General features: G+C 40.9%; 2 protein-coding genes across 2 annotated transcripts; one reads left to right on the forward strand and one right to left on the reverse strand.

Annotated features, from left to right (window-relative positions):
* Positions 1 to 2,894: 2,894 nt before the first annotated feature.
* On the reverse strand, positions 2,895 to 4,972 carry otol1a (otolin 1a). The gene is made up of 4 exons (XM_084911601.1): positions 4,510 to 4,972; positions 4,333 to 4,422; positions 4,114 to 4,185; positions 2,895 to 3,967 (listed from the first exon to the last, which is right to left on the reverse strand). Exons 1-4 carry the CDS (start codon positions 4,964 to 4,966, stop codon positions 3,090 to 3,092), a joined length of 1,497 nt encoding a protein of 498 aa, XP_084767727.1. The 5' UTR covers positions 4,967 to 4,972; the 3' UTR covers positions 2,895 to 3,089.
* A 3,426-nt stretch (positions 4,973 to 8,398) lies between these two features.
* Positions 8,399 to 18,078, forward strand: ppm1la (protein phosphatase, Mg2+/Mn2+ dependent, 1La). Its single transcript, XM_084911962.1, has 4 exons — positions 8,399 to 9,314; positions 13,192 to 13,366; positions 14,816 to 14,977; positions 15,173 to 18,078. The coding sequence occupies exons 1-4, from the start codon at positions 8,916 to 8,918 to the stop codon at positions 15,526 to 15,528; spliced, it is 1,092 nt and encodes a 363-aa protein (XP_084768088.1). The 5' UTR covers positions 8,399 to 8,915; the 3' UTR covers positions 15,529 to 18,078.
* Positions 18,079 to 18,126: the final 48 nt, after the last annotated feature.

Genomic DNA, 18,126 nt, shown 5'->3' on the forward strand with positions numbered 1-18,126 from the left:
ATTTACCTGCTCCAGTGTTCCTAACTCTCCAAAAAGACACAGACTCACAAATGAGAGGGATACAGGGAGTGTACAGGGATTGAAAGAGAGCGAATGAGAGGAAGATTGTTGCGGGTGTGTGTGGATGTGTTTGTGAGAGCAGCGTTGTGTGTATGCGTATGCCCACTGCATGGATCTCTGTGTGTGTGTGTGAGAGAGAGAGCTGGTGTGCGTGTGTGTGTGTGTTTATCAGCTCAGTGCAGATGGGTGGCAGAGTGGCTCTTGCTGCCAAATGATTCAGTATGCTAATGAGTTGTTATCTGTAGTGCTGCAGGAACAATATACTGTCTTTCTCACAGTGGGAATCCAGCCTGTTGGGAGCAGATTACACTGCACACACCGCCAAGGTAGTTATTTATATTTTCACACAGAGTAGTAGGAAAATACATAAATGCAAACACACACACACACACTTATGCACACATATCCGCAGATAGGCCTATAAACAAACAAGCAAAATAACATTTAACAAACGCACACACACCACCATCAACATGAACAGCAGCATGAATAAGGTGGAACTTTGACAGAAATATACATCCTTCACCAGTAGATGGAGATGTTATTCTGGGATTTCCTCTTTAACAGGTTTCCCTTCAATATTCCTCATAAAGGTAAATTAATTCATAATATTCAAGTCAATCTTCCAATCAATAAAGATTTTCCAGTTGAGAGATATTTCTACCTTCACTACTTCCTGTCTGGAGGTTCCTGTACAGGGAACAGGCTGTTGCTGAGCACGCCTAATATTACCTAAAACGAAAGCAGCTATTGTTTGTACTTCATTTCTGTCACATCCAATTTGATGGAGTTGCACTGGAGACTATTTTTATCAAGTTCGATAGCATCAGCATCAGTGACTCCTTATTATAAAGCTGTCATTTACTCTTTAATTCACTGTTATAATTAGGTAGAAAGAAAAAAACACGTCAGTTTAACTCGAGTTCTTCAAATGTCACTAAGGATACGGAGATTTCCAAACTAGGTCTAAAGTTCTTAGTAATTCTAAGGTTCTTCATTTTGGCCAAACATTAATGTTTCTTGATTGCTAACCAAATCTGGTGGTGTTTGATCAGGATGAAATTAAAAGAAAATTAAAAAAAAAAAAAAAAAAGAGCGGGGAAAGTTTTGGTGTTGAAAATTCTAACCTTGTCTGAACAATTTAAATGTTTTTTTGTATTTAAATGTTATTTGAATAATCACTGGTGATCAGCTACATAAATACTACATAATTCTTTTCAAAGTTTTCACAATTGTATTTACAGTTGTATTTAAATTGCAGTATGATTTAACTCAATTTAGTGTGGATGATAGACCTGAAAAAGAAAAACATTACCTGCCTCCTAAATTTTTTCATGAAAGACACCAGAGAAAAAAATGCTGCCTTAAAATTCGGACATCAGTGTAAATAGAAATCCTCTGTGTCTACTATGATACAGTGTTTTTGATTATAGTAACTGTTTATCTTCCTACAGGCAGCAGTCTTGGTTGAGTGTACAACCTGAAATATAAATCCCCCTCAGGCAACACATGTTCTCCAGAGTAAATCAAAGTGTTACGCAGATTTGTAAATGAATACACACACTAAGTACTTTTTTTTATTAAATTGCATTGAAGAGTGAAAATACACTTCTCAGGTATATGTCCAATTTTAAAGCTTTGTTGTTATTTAAGACTCCAAGTGGGAGAAAGCCCTGAAGAATATATTTATTTAATAGTTTTTATAAATTAAAATGATTTAAATCTCATTTATTTGTCTCACTCCCAATGAAATGTTGATACTTAGATACACTGATCATTATGACTCTGAGATTCATATTCACACTTCAGTCAGGTAATCTGAGGATACATTTCTGTGAAAATTGTTGCACAAGTTAGGTGCTCAATATGTGACATTATTAGTATCTAAAACTTCATCTTGCTTATACATTTTGTTGTATGTGTAAGTGTATCATATGTGCTTAGAAAAATATGTGACTGTGCCTAATTGCAACCTTGCATAAAGAAAAGCATTTAAAACCAGCCAATGCAGCTCCCCTGCCTCCTACATTTAACGAACACGTCACAACATAAAAAGTCTCAGAGCATCTCGGTGTGGCTGAGTGTATACCGAATGTACTGAATGTAATTTATCTTCAGAATGAATTGCTGCTGTATAAAAGTAAATGAGTTATTATCGGCTATAATCTGGTGAGAAGTCCTGACTCTTTAACGTCTAATGAGATATAGTATTTGTAAAAGTCTATTCTATTCTATTTTTCATTGTGCGGTGTGGGAGCATTAGAGTATAATTTATGGTGCAGCTTGATCTACTGCAGAGGGTTATCATCTCTGCTCAGGACTAAGGTGTATGACGTTATGGGGGTGTAATGTCAATTATATATGTGTACATACATGTATATATAATGTGTTTTTTTAAATCATATTACTTTCTGCGTTCCAGTGAATCATCCAGACTTGCCTTTTTCCCCTTGTTGTATATCGTTGCCATAGTGTGCAGTTTTTTCAATAACATCACGACAGAGGTATCACTTTCAATCTTTATCTGAAATATTTGTGGGACCATTATGTTTTTGTAGCCTACTGTCTTTGTGTATTAATCTCCAGAGCTTCTGTCCAAAAATTGAACACCTTGCGCCCTCTAGTGGGAAACAAATGCAATATGTCATTTATTTAAATTATGTCCAAGTAATACAAATGGTTCACTGGCGTTGAGCTTTTCCCTTCTCTTTGCAATGGCAAATAGCTTTTAAATGAGTGTATAAGCTGTTTCTGTGTAAATACAACCCAAGGATCATCAGTTTCAAGCAGAGTCATTTTTAATGCAGTGTTACAAAGAGCTGAAATGTTGCATACAGAAGATTAATCGGGCCTCACCCGTCTCCAGGTACAGCAAGGCAAGTAAAGCATTTGGTTTGATTAGCATGGGAGCTAGCAGATACTGAGCAGCAGTGCTTAGCTGAATCACATTAAAATGACAGAGCAGTGGAAAAGGCTGAAAGTTGCAGAGTCTGCAAGAGGCTCAAATCAGAGCTCTGTCGAGGATGCATTCACAGGTTTGTCAGCTCAGTAGGTTTGGTCTTTATGTCTGGGTAAAGTAAGAAGCCAGAGAACGTGCTGTCATCTTCACTGCTGGAGTAAACTCCATTCCAGTCTCTCAGTGTCTCCAGCCACACCTGGTCACCTTCGTTCAGCTGCAACAGCGCGAGATTAGATGCCTGATCGATGTCTTGGCCATACAGAGAGTCTCTTGTCCGTAGCTTCCGCATTCCATTAACCACCAGGGCTGCACGCACAGGCCGGTTGCGCACAGTGATGTGATAGCTGAATAGGTAGACCCCGGGGTATGTGACGTTGAACTTATTGAGTCCCGGGTCCCAGTGTCCTTCCCCATTGTAAAACACCTTATCAAACTTCACAGGCAGGCCCGGCGGAGGGAAGGAGCGGCTGGGGAACAAACCTACACTGAAGGCAGATCGAACCTGAACGGCACTCTGACCCGGAGGTCCTTTGGGACCCCGAGGCCCACGAGGACCTTTAGGCCCCTTCTCTCCCCTCAACCCTGCCAGTCCCCTCCCACCTGGGAGGCCTCTAGGTCCAGTATCACCCTTCCCTCCTGGAGGCCCTGGCTCCCCCCGTTCTCCCTGTGCACCGTCAGCTCCATTCAGTCCTGGGGGGCCCATCTCACCTCTTAGACCTGGGGGTCCATGATCACCTTTCTCTCCTTTCTCACCTGGCAAACACTCACTTGGCTGCCCTTGTTCACCTTTCTGACCCTTTGACCCAGGAATCCCTGGGGGACCCATCAGCCCCTCTGGGCCAGGGATGCCTTTAGTCCCATTCAGGCCAGGCTCTCCTCTTTCTCCTGGGTCTCCTTTTAGACCAGGGAAGCCACGTTCACCTTTTTCTCCTTTGGGGCCTGGATCACCTGTGTGTGGAGGGTTTATGTTTATTTAGGAAGAAAGGTTTGAATGAAAATATGTTATTATGTACCTCAATGCACTTTGAGAAACAATAACTATAAATCATGACTTTTGCACATGTGTAGCCAGGTTCTTACAGGAAACTACACACCCTTTTCTCCAGGTTTTCCTGGCATACCAGGGGTACCAGGTAGACCTGCAGGTCCTGGATCACCTTTTTCACCTGCAGCAGTTTTGATAAATAAAGCGTAGAAAATGACATCCAAAAAGTACTTATACAAAACACCGTTTTGCACAAAAGGAGAAAGAGACAGAGAGAGAGAAACCCTTAGACATTCAAGAACTCTCCTGCTGTCAAGCCTCGTTGTACCTATGTCGCCATTGAGTCCATTGGCTCCAGGTAATCCTGCTGGTCCTGGAGGTCCTCTGGGCCCTGTTTCTCCCTTCTCTCCTGGCAACCCTGACAACACACGAGAGTAAAAAGAATAAAATCTTTGACTTAAACTGTAATTTCCCTTACAATAAAAAAAGTTAAAATCCGTCTCACCCAGAATGCCCCTCTCGCCTGGTGGCCCCGTTGGCCCTCTTTCTCCCATAGGCCCTACGGGACCTTTTTCTGGTGGACAGCACTCACAGAAGTTGAAGAAGCATTCGTTGTAGTCAAGGGTAAAGTTTGAAAGGATGTTCCCGGGGGGCACTATGGCATCATTGTGAAATTCAGTGGGGTATGTGTCAATGGAGTATGTCGTGCTATCTGTAGAGGGCAGGGAATATGCATCCATCATAATGTCAGTTGTTTCTTCAGTGTTCAGGCTGCTTGTAGGAGATGGGGTCGTTGTCGTGGTTCGTCCAAATCGTCCACCTCCATCACCGCTGGCGCCAGCTCGAGGTGGCTTCTTGGTGCTCTGGGGTTTGGGCCAGCGTGTGGTTCTGGCACCAGCTGCCAGCATGGCCATGAGGGCCATGCAGAGAGTGGTCAGCACAACAGCCCGAAGGGGTGGCATATTGACGGCTGGGCACAATAATCTAATGGAAGAATTCAGGCAAAACGGGTGAAGCGCTGATCATTTATCTTGCATCACAGACAAATAGCACAGAGGGCATCTTACCTGTTGATGACACTTGATTCTTCACTCCGTCCCTCAGAACAAGTGGTCGGTGCAGTTTTTCTTCCTTCCTTTTATTGCCCTGGTTCTCCAGCTTATGTACCTCTAAGCCAATGACAGAACAAGGGACAGAAAACTCTGGGGTTATTGGGTGGCAGGTGGGCTGGCAGCAACAGATTACATGACTCCTGAGGGATGCGAACTAAAGCAGATTGTTGTACAAGGCAAGAGTTTATGTCTTTGTGATATTGGATATGAATCCAGGGCCCAGGAGTGTGCAAACTGCCTAGGTGTTGCTCACACACATGCTTGCTTTGTACAGAAACAGGAGACAATATAAAGTTACAAAGACAGATACACAGTCAAAGAACATGCCTGCATACACTGACTGTTTATACACAAAAACATACACATTGTTGGTAATGAATACCGTTTCATATGAGAGTTACCAAGTGCAGTACCAAGTGAGAGTTGTCAACTCACTACACCATTTGGCAGCACCTCAAAGCAAACAGATCACCAGATACAGTGGGACAAGGATCAGTGTCCTAAAACAGGCACCAGTAATCTAACTAGTCATCTCCTTGATCTAAAAGTAAACCCAGTAAATCAAGTACACCTCACGGAAACCTGGCACCAGTGAACCGAGCTTCACATCTCTCGAAAGTTGTGCTGGATGTCATTTCAGTTTCTGAAATGAACTCATGAGAGATTTGGATATTTAGAAATAGTTGATCAGTGAGGACTTTCCCAGTAAAGTAAAATAATAAATTAAATGAATAAATAAAAAGGAGGAGGTCATTAGTAGACATCCTGGCAAATTCTATGACTGCACCACAAAAAAATTTATTTTATATGAAATAATTTGCTGTAAGATTGAAACAAAAGCACAACTAAGAGGTTAAGTCCGATTACCTTAAGCATGCTCCTTAATCTGAAAAGAAAAAAAAAATGCTTCCAAGCAGCCAGACTTTCTCGTAATGTTTTAAAGGGATCTTGAGCAATAATTCTCTCAGCTTTCTGAAGGTTTTTCAAACTTTTTCTTTGGACATTGGCTGCTTTTACACTAATTTACAGTGCAGTCCTTGAACTCTACTATTTTAGCCACCTTACACTGACCTTTGAATCGCTCAAGCATAAGAAAGGCACTTAACTTAAGGGATGAGCCGGTGTTGTGTGTCTATATAATAAAAGTTTGTTACCAGCAGCCTGTCACGAAAACACATAATGTGTTCCCATTTCTTTAGTTGAATCTACACAAAATGCCAAAGACAACACAGTTTGAAGGCCTAACATATTTCAAATTGTTTTAAGAAGGAAGGCTTCCTGGACTCAGAACACTCCCATTTTAGGTGGTCTTTGGAATGAATACATGTACACTAAGATATCCAAAAACTTCAAGGCACTTTCATATGGAATTAATATAAGTTTATTCTCAAAGAATTGTTGTATTTAACCTAAAGCTCATTGCAATCGTTGCTTAAATGTAGTACAAAGTGTGACATTTGTTGATTCTGCTTCACAAAACGAGTTTACTATAAACCATTTTAATTTTAAAACCTCATTTTTAATCTTTAGGCCAGTGTCCCAGCTGCAAAGTGTTTTTTACATTGATAGAATAAAAAGATGGTTGTATAGGTTAGCAGAACACGAATATGCCATACGCACAGGTAACATTATTTACCCCATGGCACTACCTGGACTTTCATAATAATAATCCTTCTACACTATAAGGGGCTTGAATTAACCACATTATTCTTTCAGTACAGAGAGGTACTAGACAAAGAAGTCTTAACCAAAATGAACCTTTTTGGATTTGTAAAATACAGGCCACTAAAAATTGTCCCTTTGAAGATGCATATATGTTATCATTAGTTGATTTCACTGTTGTCTTTTCTTTTGTCTGACTTGGATTGAATTTGAGCTCTTGCATCTGCCAAGTTACTGAGGACTCCTCCTATTGTTGAAGATTTACTGGTGGAATTTTCCACTCTCACCCTGAGTGGAAGTTTTCTACTACTGGAACACCACATGTCGAAGACCCCTTAGGGAGCAGAGATTCAGTGTGTTCATGGACGGTGTTTTCACCCAGATGAAGGCCCGTTTGCTGAAGAAATATAACCAAGATAAAGAAATAAGAATAAAGGCACTTTTATTGTATAAGAAAAAGAAAGTGCGTTGGAGGTTTTTTTTGTTTTTGTTTTTGGTATTTTAGGCATTGTATTTTTGCAACAACAACTTGATTCCCAAAAAAGTATTAGCTAAAAACTGGGCATTTCTTAGCATGGAGTGCAATGTGTGCTTAGGAGAAGACAGGCCTTACAAAAAACTACTTACAGCAGATGAACAGTAGCTGAAAGTCCTTAGAACGCAGGAAAAATTCCAAAAAAAAGACCTGACAGATGACCTGAGAGATGCATCGGGCCCTGCAGTTGATCCATCTACTGTTCATCAAAGCCTGATCAGAAATGGTCTCAGTGGTAGTTGTCAAGAAGGCATTCTTAAGGAGAGGAAATAGGGGGGAAAGATGAGGTATGCAAATAACACAAGATCTGGACTGACATTTGGTGCCAATAGGTCTAATTGAGTGATTAATCCAAATTTAAAGCTTTTAATTGGTATGATTTCTCTGCCTGGAATTGTCCCTTTACAACTTTATGTGCCCCCCCCCCCCCCTCCATCATTTGACTCCAAGAATGTAAATTATAGAATTAGCAGTGAGTGTTATTCCTTAAACTGCCACCAGGAGGTGGCATTTTTCAACCATTGCTGTAAAACATAAAGACATCGCCTCCCATTAGTTTAGGGCCAAAAGCTGCCTGCTTTGAAACGACCACATAATTTTATCTACTTTTAAATACTGTTGCATGAGTATTGGGACTAATTTATGTATTTTTTCTATTCTGCTGCATTTTTATTTTGGGCCTCGTTAAATGTTCTCCATAACAGTCAGCAGCCCCATAAAACATCACATTATCACACAGTATTTTAAGTCATACGAAGTGAAAATGCCGCTATCTAGATTATGACTGTGATGTATTACACTAGATGACCTCATCATCTGATTCCGCAGTCACCACCATTTGTCCAGCGTTCTGCTTGCGCATGGTCTGAGTTTGCGGCTGCGCAGTCTCGTCAGTGCCGACTGCATTTGAGGAACGAGTGGACGTGAAGTTGCTCGCTGCGAATAAACCGTTTCCGCTGGTCTTTCAACATAAAGCACCTGATTTGGCCGCATTGCTCGCAGCTCCTGCCTCTTCTACTATTTTGCTTCGTTAAACACACATTCGGATTTCCGATATTGTTCTCGCTCCTTGTTGGTGGTTTGACAGTTCTTAAGTAGGAAGGTGTATGTGTGTGTGTGTGAAATGTGTTGTTGATGCGGAGACTGAATCGGCACATATCTGACAGTAGGAACGGGGTCAGCGGTGAAAAAGAAGGACATATTGCAGTCACTTCGTCCCCCTGGTGACTCCTATGTCTGTCAGCGTGGTGGGTCTAACCCAGAAAATCCGTCGTTTTACAATGGGTTGTGGGAGATCGGCTCAACTCGGAGAATCCTCTTGCAGCTGTTTAGAGAGCCGGGGATAGGACCAAGACGTTGTGTTGAACCAATGAGGGTGGCCTCCTCTCTTTTGTCCTCTGTTTTCGGCCGGGTGTCTGGCAGCCAAGCTGTGCACAGTGCGTAAATGCGCTCGGAGCAGGCAGACCGAGCTCCGAACAAATGTTTAAATCCTGTCTTTTTCTGACACAGTGGTAGTTAATCGATTTCTTCATAGTTCCGCTGAGCGGATGGAGTGAATTGTGCAGACGGGGGGAGAGACAGACCGCAGTTTGGTTGCGTGTGATGATAGGAGACACAATGACGCTCTTGTCTCTTTTGGGTCGGATCATGCGTTATTTTCTCCTCAGGCCGGAGACATTGTTTCTGTTATGCATAAGCCTGGCGCTGTGGAGTTATTTCTTCCACACGGACGAAGTCAAAACCATCGTCAAGTCCAGCCGGGATGCGGTGAAGATGGTGAAGGGGAAAGTGGCGGAGATGATGCAGAATGACCGGCTGGGAGGCCTCAGTGTCCTGGATGCAGAGTTCTCCAAAACCTGGGAGTTCAAGAATAACAACGTAGCCGTGTACTCCATACAAGGTAGGAGAGACCACATGGAGGATCGCTTCGAGGTGCTCACCGACATCACCAACAAGAGCCACCCGTCCATATTCGGGATATTTGATGGTCATGGTGGCGAGGTAAGCAAGAGGTTATGAGGGCCCCTTTTATTTTATTTTATTGTATTTTATTTTATTTTTTAGCAGCACAGTGAATTTGGTAGGTAAAGAGAACGTGATGTATCTTAGAGTGCCGTTTTATTTAATGCTGCTACATTTATAGATATTAAAAAAAAATCTTAATTTAGCCTCGTTGAGTGGGTTAATTTGCTACCAATCAGGGTTTGAAATAACAAAAGTTAAGGTTACAAACTTTCCACAAGGGTGGTAGAGAGCTCCCCCTCCCCACTCCGGCATTGTATTCCCTTGTTTGAACACCTCCACCACTGCCAATCAGGGAGGTGACTTGGATTTCATCACAAAGGGCTTTGTGTGTGTGTGTGTGTGTGTGTGTGTGTGTGTGTGTGTGTGTGTGTGTGTGTGCAAGAACAATGGTTTGTAGTATGTGTGTGTATGTGCGTGTGTGTGCCCTCCAGTCCCTGTGTTATCAAGAGTCAGTTGTTTCTCAGGATTGCCTGAAGAACAAATGTCCTGCGCCATCTGTCACACCATCACCACTGTCCCACAGAGCTCCCAGTATAGGACATATTGTTGCATATTTCACTCAGTGATAACGTCTAAGAATAAGAGTGCCATGCAGCTATAAAAGTATGGAAAAAAGGAAGTTTTGTCCCTAAATGCAGTATATGCTCAATAAAAATGGTCTGCTGTTCCCGTACAGCAAATGGGAACGAGCCTGAGTCATAAATCTTATTTCTAATTTGGAATATTTTCCACATACGTATTATCTGTTGCACTTTATGATACAGTCCATGACTTGGCCTGTAATTCCTCCAGATTTAACTTGAAATTTTACATTTATTTTTGAAACTGGATGAAATTTGGGTGAATTTTTATTTACCTGCAAATACTTATAAGAAACCTACATGTGATTAAAAGGGTGGCAATTCTACTGTAAGTACTTTTAGGTAGTGAGTAACTTCAAGTACTTTACATGTACTTGTGGGCCATTTTATGAAGTGGCTTAACCTTACAGTTTTACAATGTAAATATGCCCCACCTTTAGGGTCATGGGCTGTATTGTAGAGTGGCCTAAACCCCTTTCTGACATCATAAGTATAATTTACTTTTAGAGGTGGCAGTTGTATTGTGGAGTGCCTTAAACTCCCCATCTTGAATAATAATAAATAGATTCTACTTTAAGGTGTGTGGGCTGTGTTAAAGAGTGGTTTAACCTCCTGTCTAATGTTGTAACTGCACCTTTTTTATGGTCTTGGGTCCTATTATGGAGTTATTTAACCTTGCCCTATGAGAAAAAAGCTCGAGCAGCACTTGTAGTATTAAGAACAGCTTTATTGTTCATGTTTCAGCTTCTTGCTTTCATTGGGGTCACCATAAAACATATCAAAAAGTTTAAATTGCATATGTATAAACTTGAGTTTAGCCCTTTATTCTGGTGTACCTAATAAAATTGCACCCTAATTTCAGAACAAATTTCATTCAAATTCCACATTAAATCTGAGGAAATACGGGCTAAGACGTATTATAAAGTGTTACTGTTTTCTTAATAAATACATCAGTTTTTATTTATATTTTGAAAATTAAGGAGTTGTGAAAAAGTTTTTTAATTTCTTAATCTAACTTATTTCGCTTCAGAGCTTTTAAATATCCAGTTTAGTATCATTAACAGGCCAAGAAAACAAACTGTAGTTCACATTTGACTTGAAACAGTGAAACTGGGATTTTTGCTTAAAACTATCTGAAACAGTAAATCAGAAGAGTTGGTGATTACATCCAGTCTATCCTCTCTTTTAAGCACATCTTAAGGGATTCATTAGACACAGGCAATTAATTTGCTGTCTTAAGGAAACAGGCATTAGTTTGTTAGCTCCCAGAAATGCTGTAACTGTCGGCGTCCGGATGTGTTCAGTCACAGGGAGGTAAACAAACAGACTGTGTTTAGCCTTTCTGTCTCTTTCTACTGTGTAAACAAATATTTTTCTTTCCTCTAATTCCCGATCTTGCACCCTCTTTCTCCTTTTCACGCTCAGTGTCTACTGTTTTTCTTTGCTCCCTTTAGTTTCTGTAGTTCATAAGTCAGATTTGTGTTGCTCTGTCTGGTTTGTTTATATGTGTTTTACTCAGGTTTGCCCCCCTTCTTTTTATCAGTAGTCACAAAGGCTTTGGACTTGTGTTGGGTTGCTTTGACATCGACCTCAGCTGCTTTTTTGTGTTCACACCGAACGCACCGAACGAAGGGTCATTAGCATCAGTGCACAGAACACATGCTGTAACATGCAAACACAGTAACCACAATTCCCAGTATAAAAACTAGGCTCTAGTAAAAACAAACTACGTGGGACCCTCAGTGCTAATGATATGCAGGCACAAACTGTAGGAAGTGACATCTGTTTGCTGCTGATCTTTTTTTTGCACTTTCGTGCATTTGGAAGGCCACACAAACCCTCACGCATCACCAATATTGAATGAAGCCATACTGCCAAGCCAAATATGGGCAGATAGAACAGGCCGTCTCTGAGTGCAGGGTGTCCTGGCTCTGAAAATATGCACAACATTCCTCAAACATTCTGTGTTTTTCTCTACAGTTTTTATTTTCTATCAAGGCACAAATTGTGGCCTTGAAATATAAAAGTCAGCACAAGCTGCTGCTCCATTTTTAACTTGCCTTACAGGGGAAGAGACTATTTGCTTTGACTAGTTAACACCTTAAACAGGCTTTCACGTTACTTTGCTGTACAAACTAAAATTCAATCCTGCATGCTGGCTCTGGGAAGAAGTAGAATTTAGTAAAACAGCACAGTTAATAAGAAATCAAGATCCATAATCTGTATTTTCACTTTAAATGGGGCTGAGATGATATTTTACATTAGCTGATTAAATGTAAAGGCTGTAAAATATTGGAGTCCTTCGAGAGGTTTGTAACTGCACTCAGTCTGGCATTTCCTGCTATTTACTGCAAATGGAAATTTACACTTGAAGCTCTTTCCCTGATCCAGCCTCCCTCAGTGCTTCTCCTCCATTAAATAGATCATTGAGCACAGGAAGCAGACAGGGACTTGATTTGTCCCTCCTGATAATTAGACATAATTAGACATTCCATACACTTCACGGTAAATATTTTGAGCAATATCATGGTTCAAATGTCAACTGCGCTCGTGGATAAACCTGATAAACCCGAGTATTATTTTTTATTACTGCATCACGTCAGAAGGGAGCAAAATGAAAGCGCGTGGACTGAAGGGCACAAAGTGTCCTTGTTTCGTAGGAGCTGTGAATCTGAAATATGAATGCAGGGACATCAAGATGGTGTAAAATGCTCCCGTTTTTAGATTTGATTTGACAGCATTAGCATAATGGAAATCTTGGCGGAGAAAACGAGGGTGGAAGCAGATATGTGAAGGGAGGAGGTGGAGGAGTGGGCTGGAAGACGAGGAGGTTGCTCAATAATTCAGCTCTGAACACCTGGTGTTAAAGCACTCCTCTAAATTAAAGTTGTGTTGCCTGGCGAGACATAAAAAATAATCTGAATCATAACCTTATTTATTCTGTCTTTCAAAGCTGGGGAACATTGTATTTATTCAACACGATGAAATCGATCCATATATTATGGCACCAAAAGTTATATGAAAAGTCACCAGAAATCAACATTACATTTATAAACAGTATATCCAATATACAAATCTAGCAGGCATTAAATAAAAAGAGTTTGACTGCTGACCACTTTTCAGTATTTGTTTATTTTTGGCTCTGTTTTGGGCAGCACCAGTTTAAGGAAACATCTGTTTGCTATTTCTTTCTACTTATTTGTTATGATCACAGGCACTGTCCTGTGTCTAATCCTCTCTGTGCCTCCCTTCTTCCCCTTCTGACGTCTTAGGCTGCAGCTGACTATGTGAAGGCCCACCTGCCCGAGTCCCTGAAGCAGCAGCTGCAGGCCTTTGAGAGAGAGAAAAGAGAGAGCGCTCTCTCGTACGCCAGCATTCTCGAGCAGCGCATCCTGGCTGTGGATCGTGACATGCTGGACAAGCTCTCTGCAAACCACGATGAAGCAGGTCAGAAGGAGAAGGAGGAGGAGGAGGAGGAGGAGGAGGGTGGAAGGAAATGGGCAAAAAAAAGATATGTGGTCAATGTGTGTGTGGGGGAAACTTTGAAACTAAAATTGCCACATGAGACAAATAGAGGAAGCACGTCTCACATGTCTTGTAAACACACTGTGCAAGCACTTTTGCCAAGAAGTGTCAAGAGTATTCCTTTAGTGCACTTTAATATAAAGCTGGCTGTTTGCGTGGAAGTTGGCATGTTAAGAACGATGCTTTCGAGTACTCTCATTTTCACGCTCTCTCCTCTTAAGGGACTTTGGCATTGCAGAACCTCACCTATGAAAGAAAATCCTCACAATTTCCTGTCTTATACCCTCTCATCTCCGTACTCCCACCTGACATTTACGTCTCTGGCCAAGTCCTTCTACAGCCCACTCGAAACGCTGGCTGAATTAGAAGAGTGAGATGATTGTGTAACACTATGCTGATCCAGATTTACGCTGATGTTTCAGAGAAACAGTTCAGATTGATCGGTTGGTGGCATTTGATACGTCTGCCTGGGAAAACAGTTTCCTCATATTTTTGACCTACTATTATTTTTCATTATTGATGTTTTTTTTTGGTGACAGTCTGCCACAGCATCTCATCAGGATAGTGACGATACAGTTAATGACTGGCCACTGGCACAATGGTGTCTCTATAAAATTAATTTTAATAATTGAGCTTGATCTAGTATTGACCCACAGGTTAGCAACTTTATTATGGAAAACTCTGTTTTATTTATGTTTTATTTATTTATTTTAAAGCTCACATTCATACATGTCATCGAGCATATTCTTTAAGGTAGTTTTATCTTCTGAAATCCCTCTGTGGTAGTGTGAAAATAAATTCATTACAGGAAAGGTGCTGCTATAGCTCACTGGGATGAGTGGGGTTTACTGCAAGTCATCCCCCCATCCTCTTCCTGCTTTTCTGTCCACCCTCTACATTGTACAATATAGGTAAAATACAAAAAATAAATCTTAAAAACAACAACAAAAAACACCCCATACTTGAAACATATCTACTGTGTGCATTGCTGTAGTGTAGTGGTGCACAGGTTTGCGAAGCAGCAAAACAAATCCCTTGAGTTTTGCATCAGTAGGGGCAGCTGGAATAAAAAATTTGTCTAATCAAATATTTGGAGCTATCTGAAGTCATGAGTTACGTTCTCAAAAGCCAGCATAAACAAAACAAAATCTAGTTTTAAGTATTACTGTTAATCTGGCATAAAAATTATTTGTTATATTTTGTGGTGTGATTAAAATAAAAAAGTTAAAGGATAATATAAGATCACAAAGATGTGCCTGTAACAATTCTGAGGTGTTTTTTTTTTTACTTGTAGCTGGTTACAGTACAAAAATCACTAATGATTAGTGTTTGGATTTTTGTTTTTGTCTTCTCTTTGAATTTCCCACACAGGAACGACATGTCTGATGGCGCTGCTGTCAGATAGAGAGCTCACAGTGGCCAACGTTGGAGACTCGCGGGGTGTGTTGTGTGACAAAGATGGGAATGCTGTCGCCCTATCACATGACCACAAGCCGTATCAGCTTAAAGAGCGCAAGAGAATCAAGAGGGCAGGTAAATAATGAGTATAAGAGTGTAATATAAAGCTTAGGCGTTGTGTAGCTGCTGTGGATATGGGGTCCTTTGTCGCCATCTGTTGGTCTGTTCTGGGAAATCACTGAGTTAAATTCAATGCAGTGTTAGAAATAGGTTGTGATTAAAGTTATTTCTTAAACTTTAAATTGGAAATTTTACTCTTTTTACTTTTAGGAGGCTTCATCAGTTTTAATGGATCGTGGAGAGTCCAGGGAATCCTCGCTATGTCCCGCTCCCTCGGGGATTACCCACTGAAGAACCTTAACGTAGTCATTCCCGACCCCGACATAATGACCTTTGACCTGGACAAACTGCAGCCAGAGTTCATGATCCTGGCCTCTGATGGCCTGTGGGATGCCTTCAGCAACGAGGAGGCAGTGCGCTTTGTCCGCGAGCGCCTGGACGAGCCTCACTTTGGTGCCAAGAGCATCGTCCTACAGTCTTTCTATCGTGGCTGCCCTGATAACATCACCGTCATGGTAGTGAAGTTTAAAAGTGGAGCAGGGGGGAACAGCAAGGCAGGGGAGTAGGTGAGGGTCGAGTTTAAAGCTTGCGTCATGATCAGTATATTTTTCCTCCCATCTTCTGGATGTATCAGTAAGTACATCATCACGGAAGGACTGGGAGAAGTATAGATTTCGACTGGGCTTTTAACTAATGCACACACATACAGAGAAATGTACACACACACACATGCAATGATATGAGAAAATGAAGCTCGATTTAATTTGACCTGATGGAGAAAAGGGCATTTAAATACAATACAGTTCACAGCCATCTGCTAAACGGATGAGGAATTGATTAAAATATTGAAGTACAGAACCAAGACTACCAGACACGGGAGGGGGGTGGGGTCTTTTAACCAGCACACATTAGACTGTGATGACATCACTGCTGTTTACTGTACATGCACACGCACATGAATGGTACAGGTCCACTGGAGGCTTCTTCAGAGGAGGCTTCAACCAGTGCCTGCACAACAATTACTGTCCATCTGCAAAAACACCACCCGGCTTGCTGCATTTTGATGATTCTCTGATTGTATGCATTTGTTAGACTTTCAAACGGGAATAATAATTTCTCAAATGTAAGAAGACTCCAGTGGATCCATACCTCTACTTAATTTCTGATAACAATACACACATATCACTTTTGAGTATTAAGCACCTATTTTGTGGCTTGAGGATGACGGTAAAAGCTTTGGGAGATTTATTGTTTTTGCATTTATTTAAAATCCATGCTCAGTACAGCAGATTTTAAAACTAAGCAGTCACATAAAGAGAAGGAGGTAGAAGGTAAGCACTGACAAGGGCTCGTGGCTTATTGAGCTGATAATTTTCTTTTTAGGTGACACACATTTTAAACATCTTTAAATTAAATATCTTTTTTTAAAGTGATGCTGGAAGTCAATTTTGGAGTATCTGATAATTCATTGACCAAATAAATGCTAAATAAGCTTTTTTTTTTAAATATTGCACATCAATTTAATCAACTTAGAATAGGCATAAAGATGATCTGAATGTCCATAATTTTTTCAAAATGTGTTTAAATGTTGAGGGTCAGCTGTTATTTTATTGCATTAAGATTGACAAAAAAAAATCCGTTCTGGTTCTTATCCTTCAAGATCTCCAATAGAATGGACTCAGATGTTTCTTCAGCTATTTGAACATTTACATCTCGTTCCCAGACATGGATTAAGCCTGATCCTAAACCATAAACTTTAATCATTGTCGATCTTCATTTAATTTTTCTTTTAGTCTGGGGCTTGTTTCAATCCATGCCTGGGAAACCTGGTGTTATTTTCTTCACCTCTGAAGAATCCTTAATCAACATTACGCTAACCGAGTGACTTTAAAGGTTGAAACTTAACATTTTGAAAGAAATTTATCAAGTCTGTAGAAGGTGTGTGATACTCAAAAGTGAAATTTGTGTGTGGAATGCGACTTTAACTACAACACACACATACACCACATGAGCCACAATCTTATAACCACCTATTAAATATTGTGTGGATCCTCTTTGCCAAACACCTCTGATCCAACAGAGTGCATTCACTGGAATTCTGAGAGGTTGGTGTGTGGGACAGGGATGTTTGCACTGCATGCTTTGGCTCATGTGGGTTTCACGGTGGTGGCTCTAATCTGATGCCCAGTTGGCTCTCGATTTTGGGGTCCCTGGAGTTATTCGTAGGCAGTTTTATATAGTGGTTGAAAGTGCGTTGCCTTGCTGGGAGAGGCCATTCTTGGTCTGCAGCAGTGTTTAAGTGGGTGAGATGTCATCAAGGTTACTTGCTCCACTTGTCAGTGGTTTAAATGTTGTGGCTTATACATGTAACTTCCACAGAAATGCATATGATTCTAAAAAAAATGCACTTTTCAGATGTTTATTTTTTGGAATGGTAAATTCTTACATATCAGCAAACGTAAACACTGTTTACCCTCAGCAACGCAAGAGGGTTTCACTCTACGTCGAGCCCGACACTCACCTCTTTGCGAGGCTACGGAGGAAACGCAAACTGTTCCATTCAAGTGGACTTACACTGTCTGTATCAGGGCATGTGCTTCAGCTTAACCATGTTCACGAACGAATGACCTAACGGCGTGAGGCAACGGACACTGGTGGCTGTCTTCGACCTGCGAAGCACACGAAGCGAGGAGGTGCAACGGACACACCTCGACCACGAAAGACTAAAAGACTAAACGATGTCGCATCACGAACTGTACAGCTGCAGCCAGAATGCTTGTAATTAGAAATACGATATGCTCCCGAAGCAATACAACTGGTGTCAATGACGCAGTCTGTCAAGGAAAGTTACCGTAAACCGTGCTTGATTTACTGCTGTTTTAAATTCACCTTTTACCACTGTGTATCATGACTTCATCAGTCGAGAGAGGGGAGTTTTGTTCCTTTTGTTTTCTTTCTTTTATTTTAACAGTTTACCCAATGCCTTATTTATTGTTATGTTTTTTGGATGTCTCAGGCAGATTGCCAAACCAGTATGATGTATTTTCAGTTTTGTCCTTCTGTACATGAGCAGAAGTTTACAATAAAACAAATACCCGTGATTTTAACGTGAGAAAGTTGTAAGTATTAAACTCTTTCCTCTGAAATATATCAACCGTTTTCAT

Source organism: Perissodus microlepis, chromosome 18, assembly GCF_051167445.1.
Source record: "Perissodus microlepis isolate ML-2025 ecotype Zambia chromosome 18, ASM5116744v1, whole genome shotgun sequence".
NCBI classification, from domain to species: domain Eukaryota; kingdom Metazoa; phylum Chordata; class Actinopteri; order Cichliformes; family Cichlidae; genus Perissodus; species Perissodus microlepis.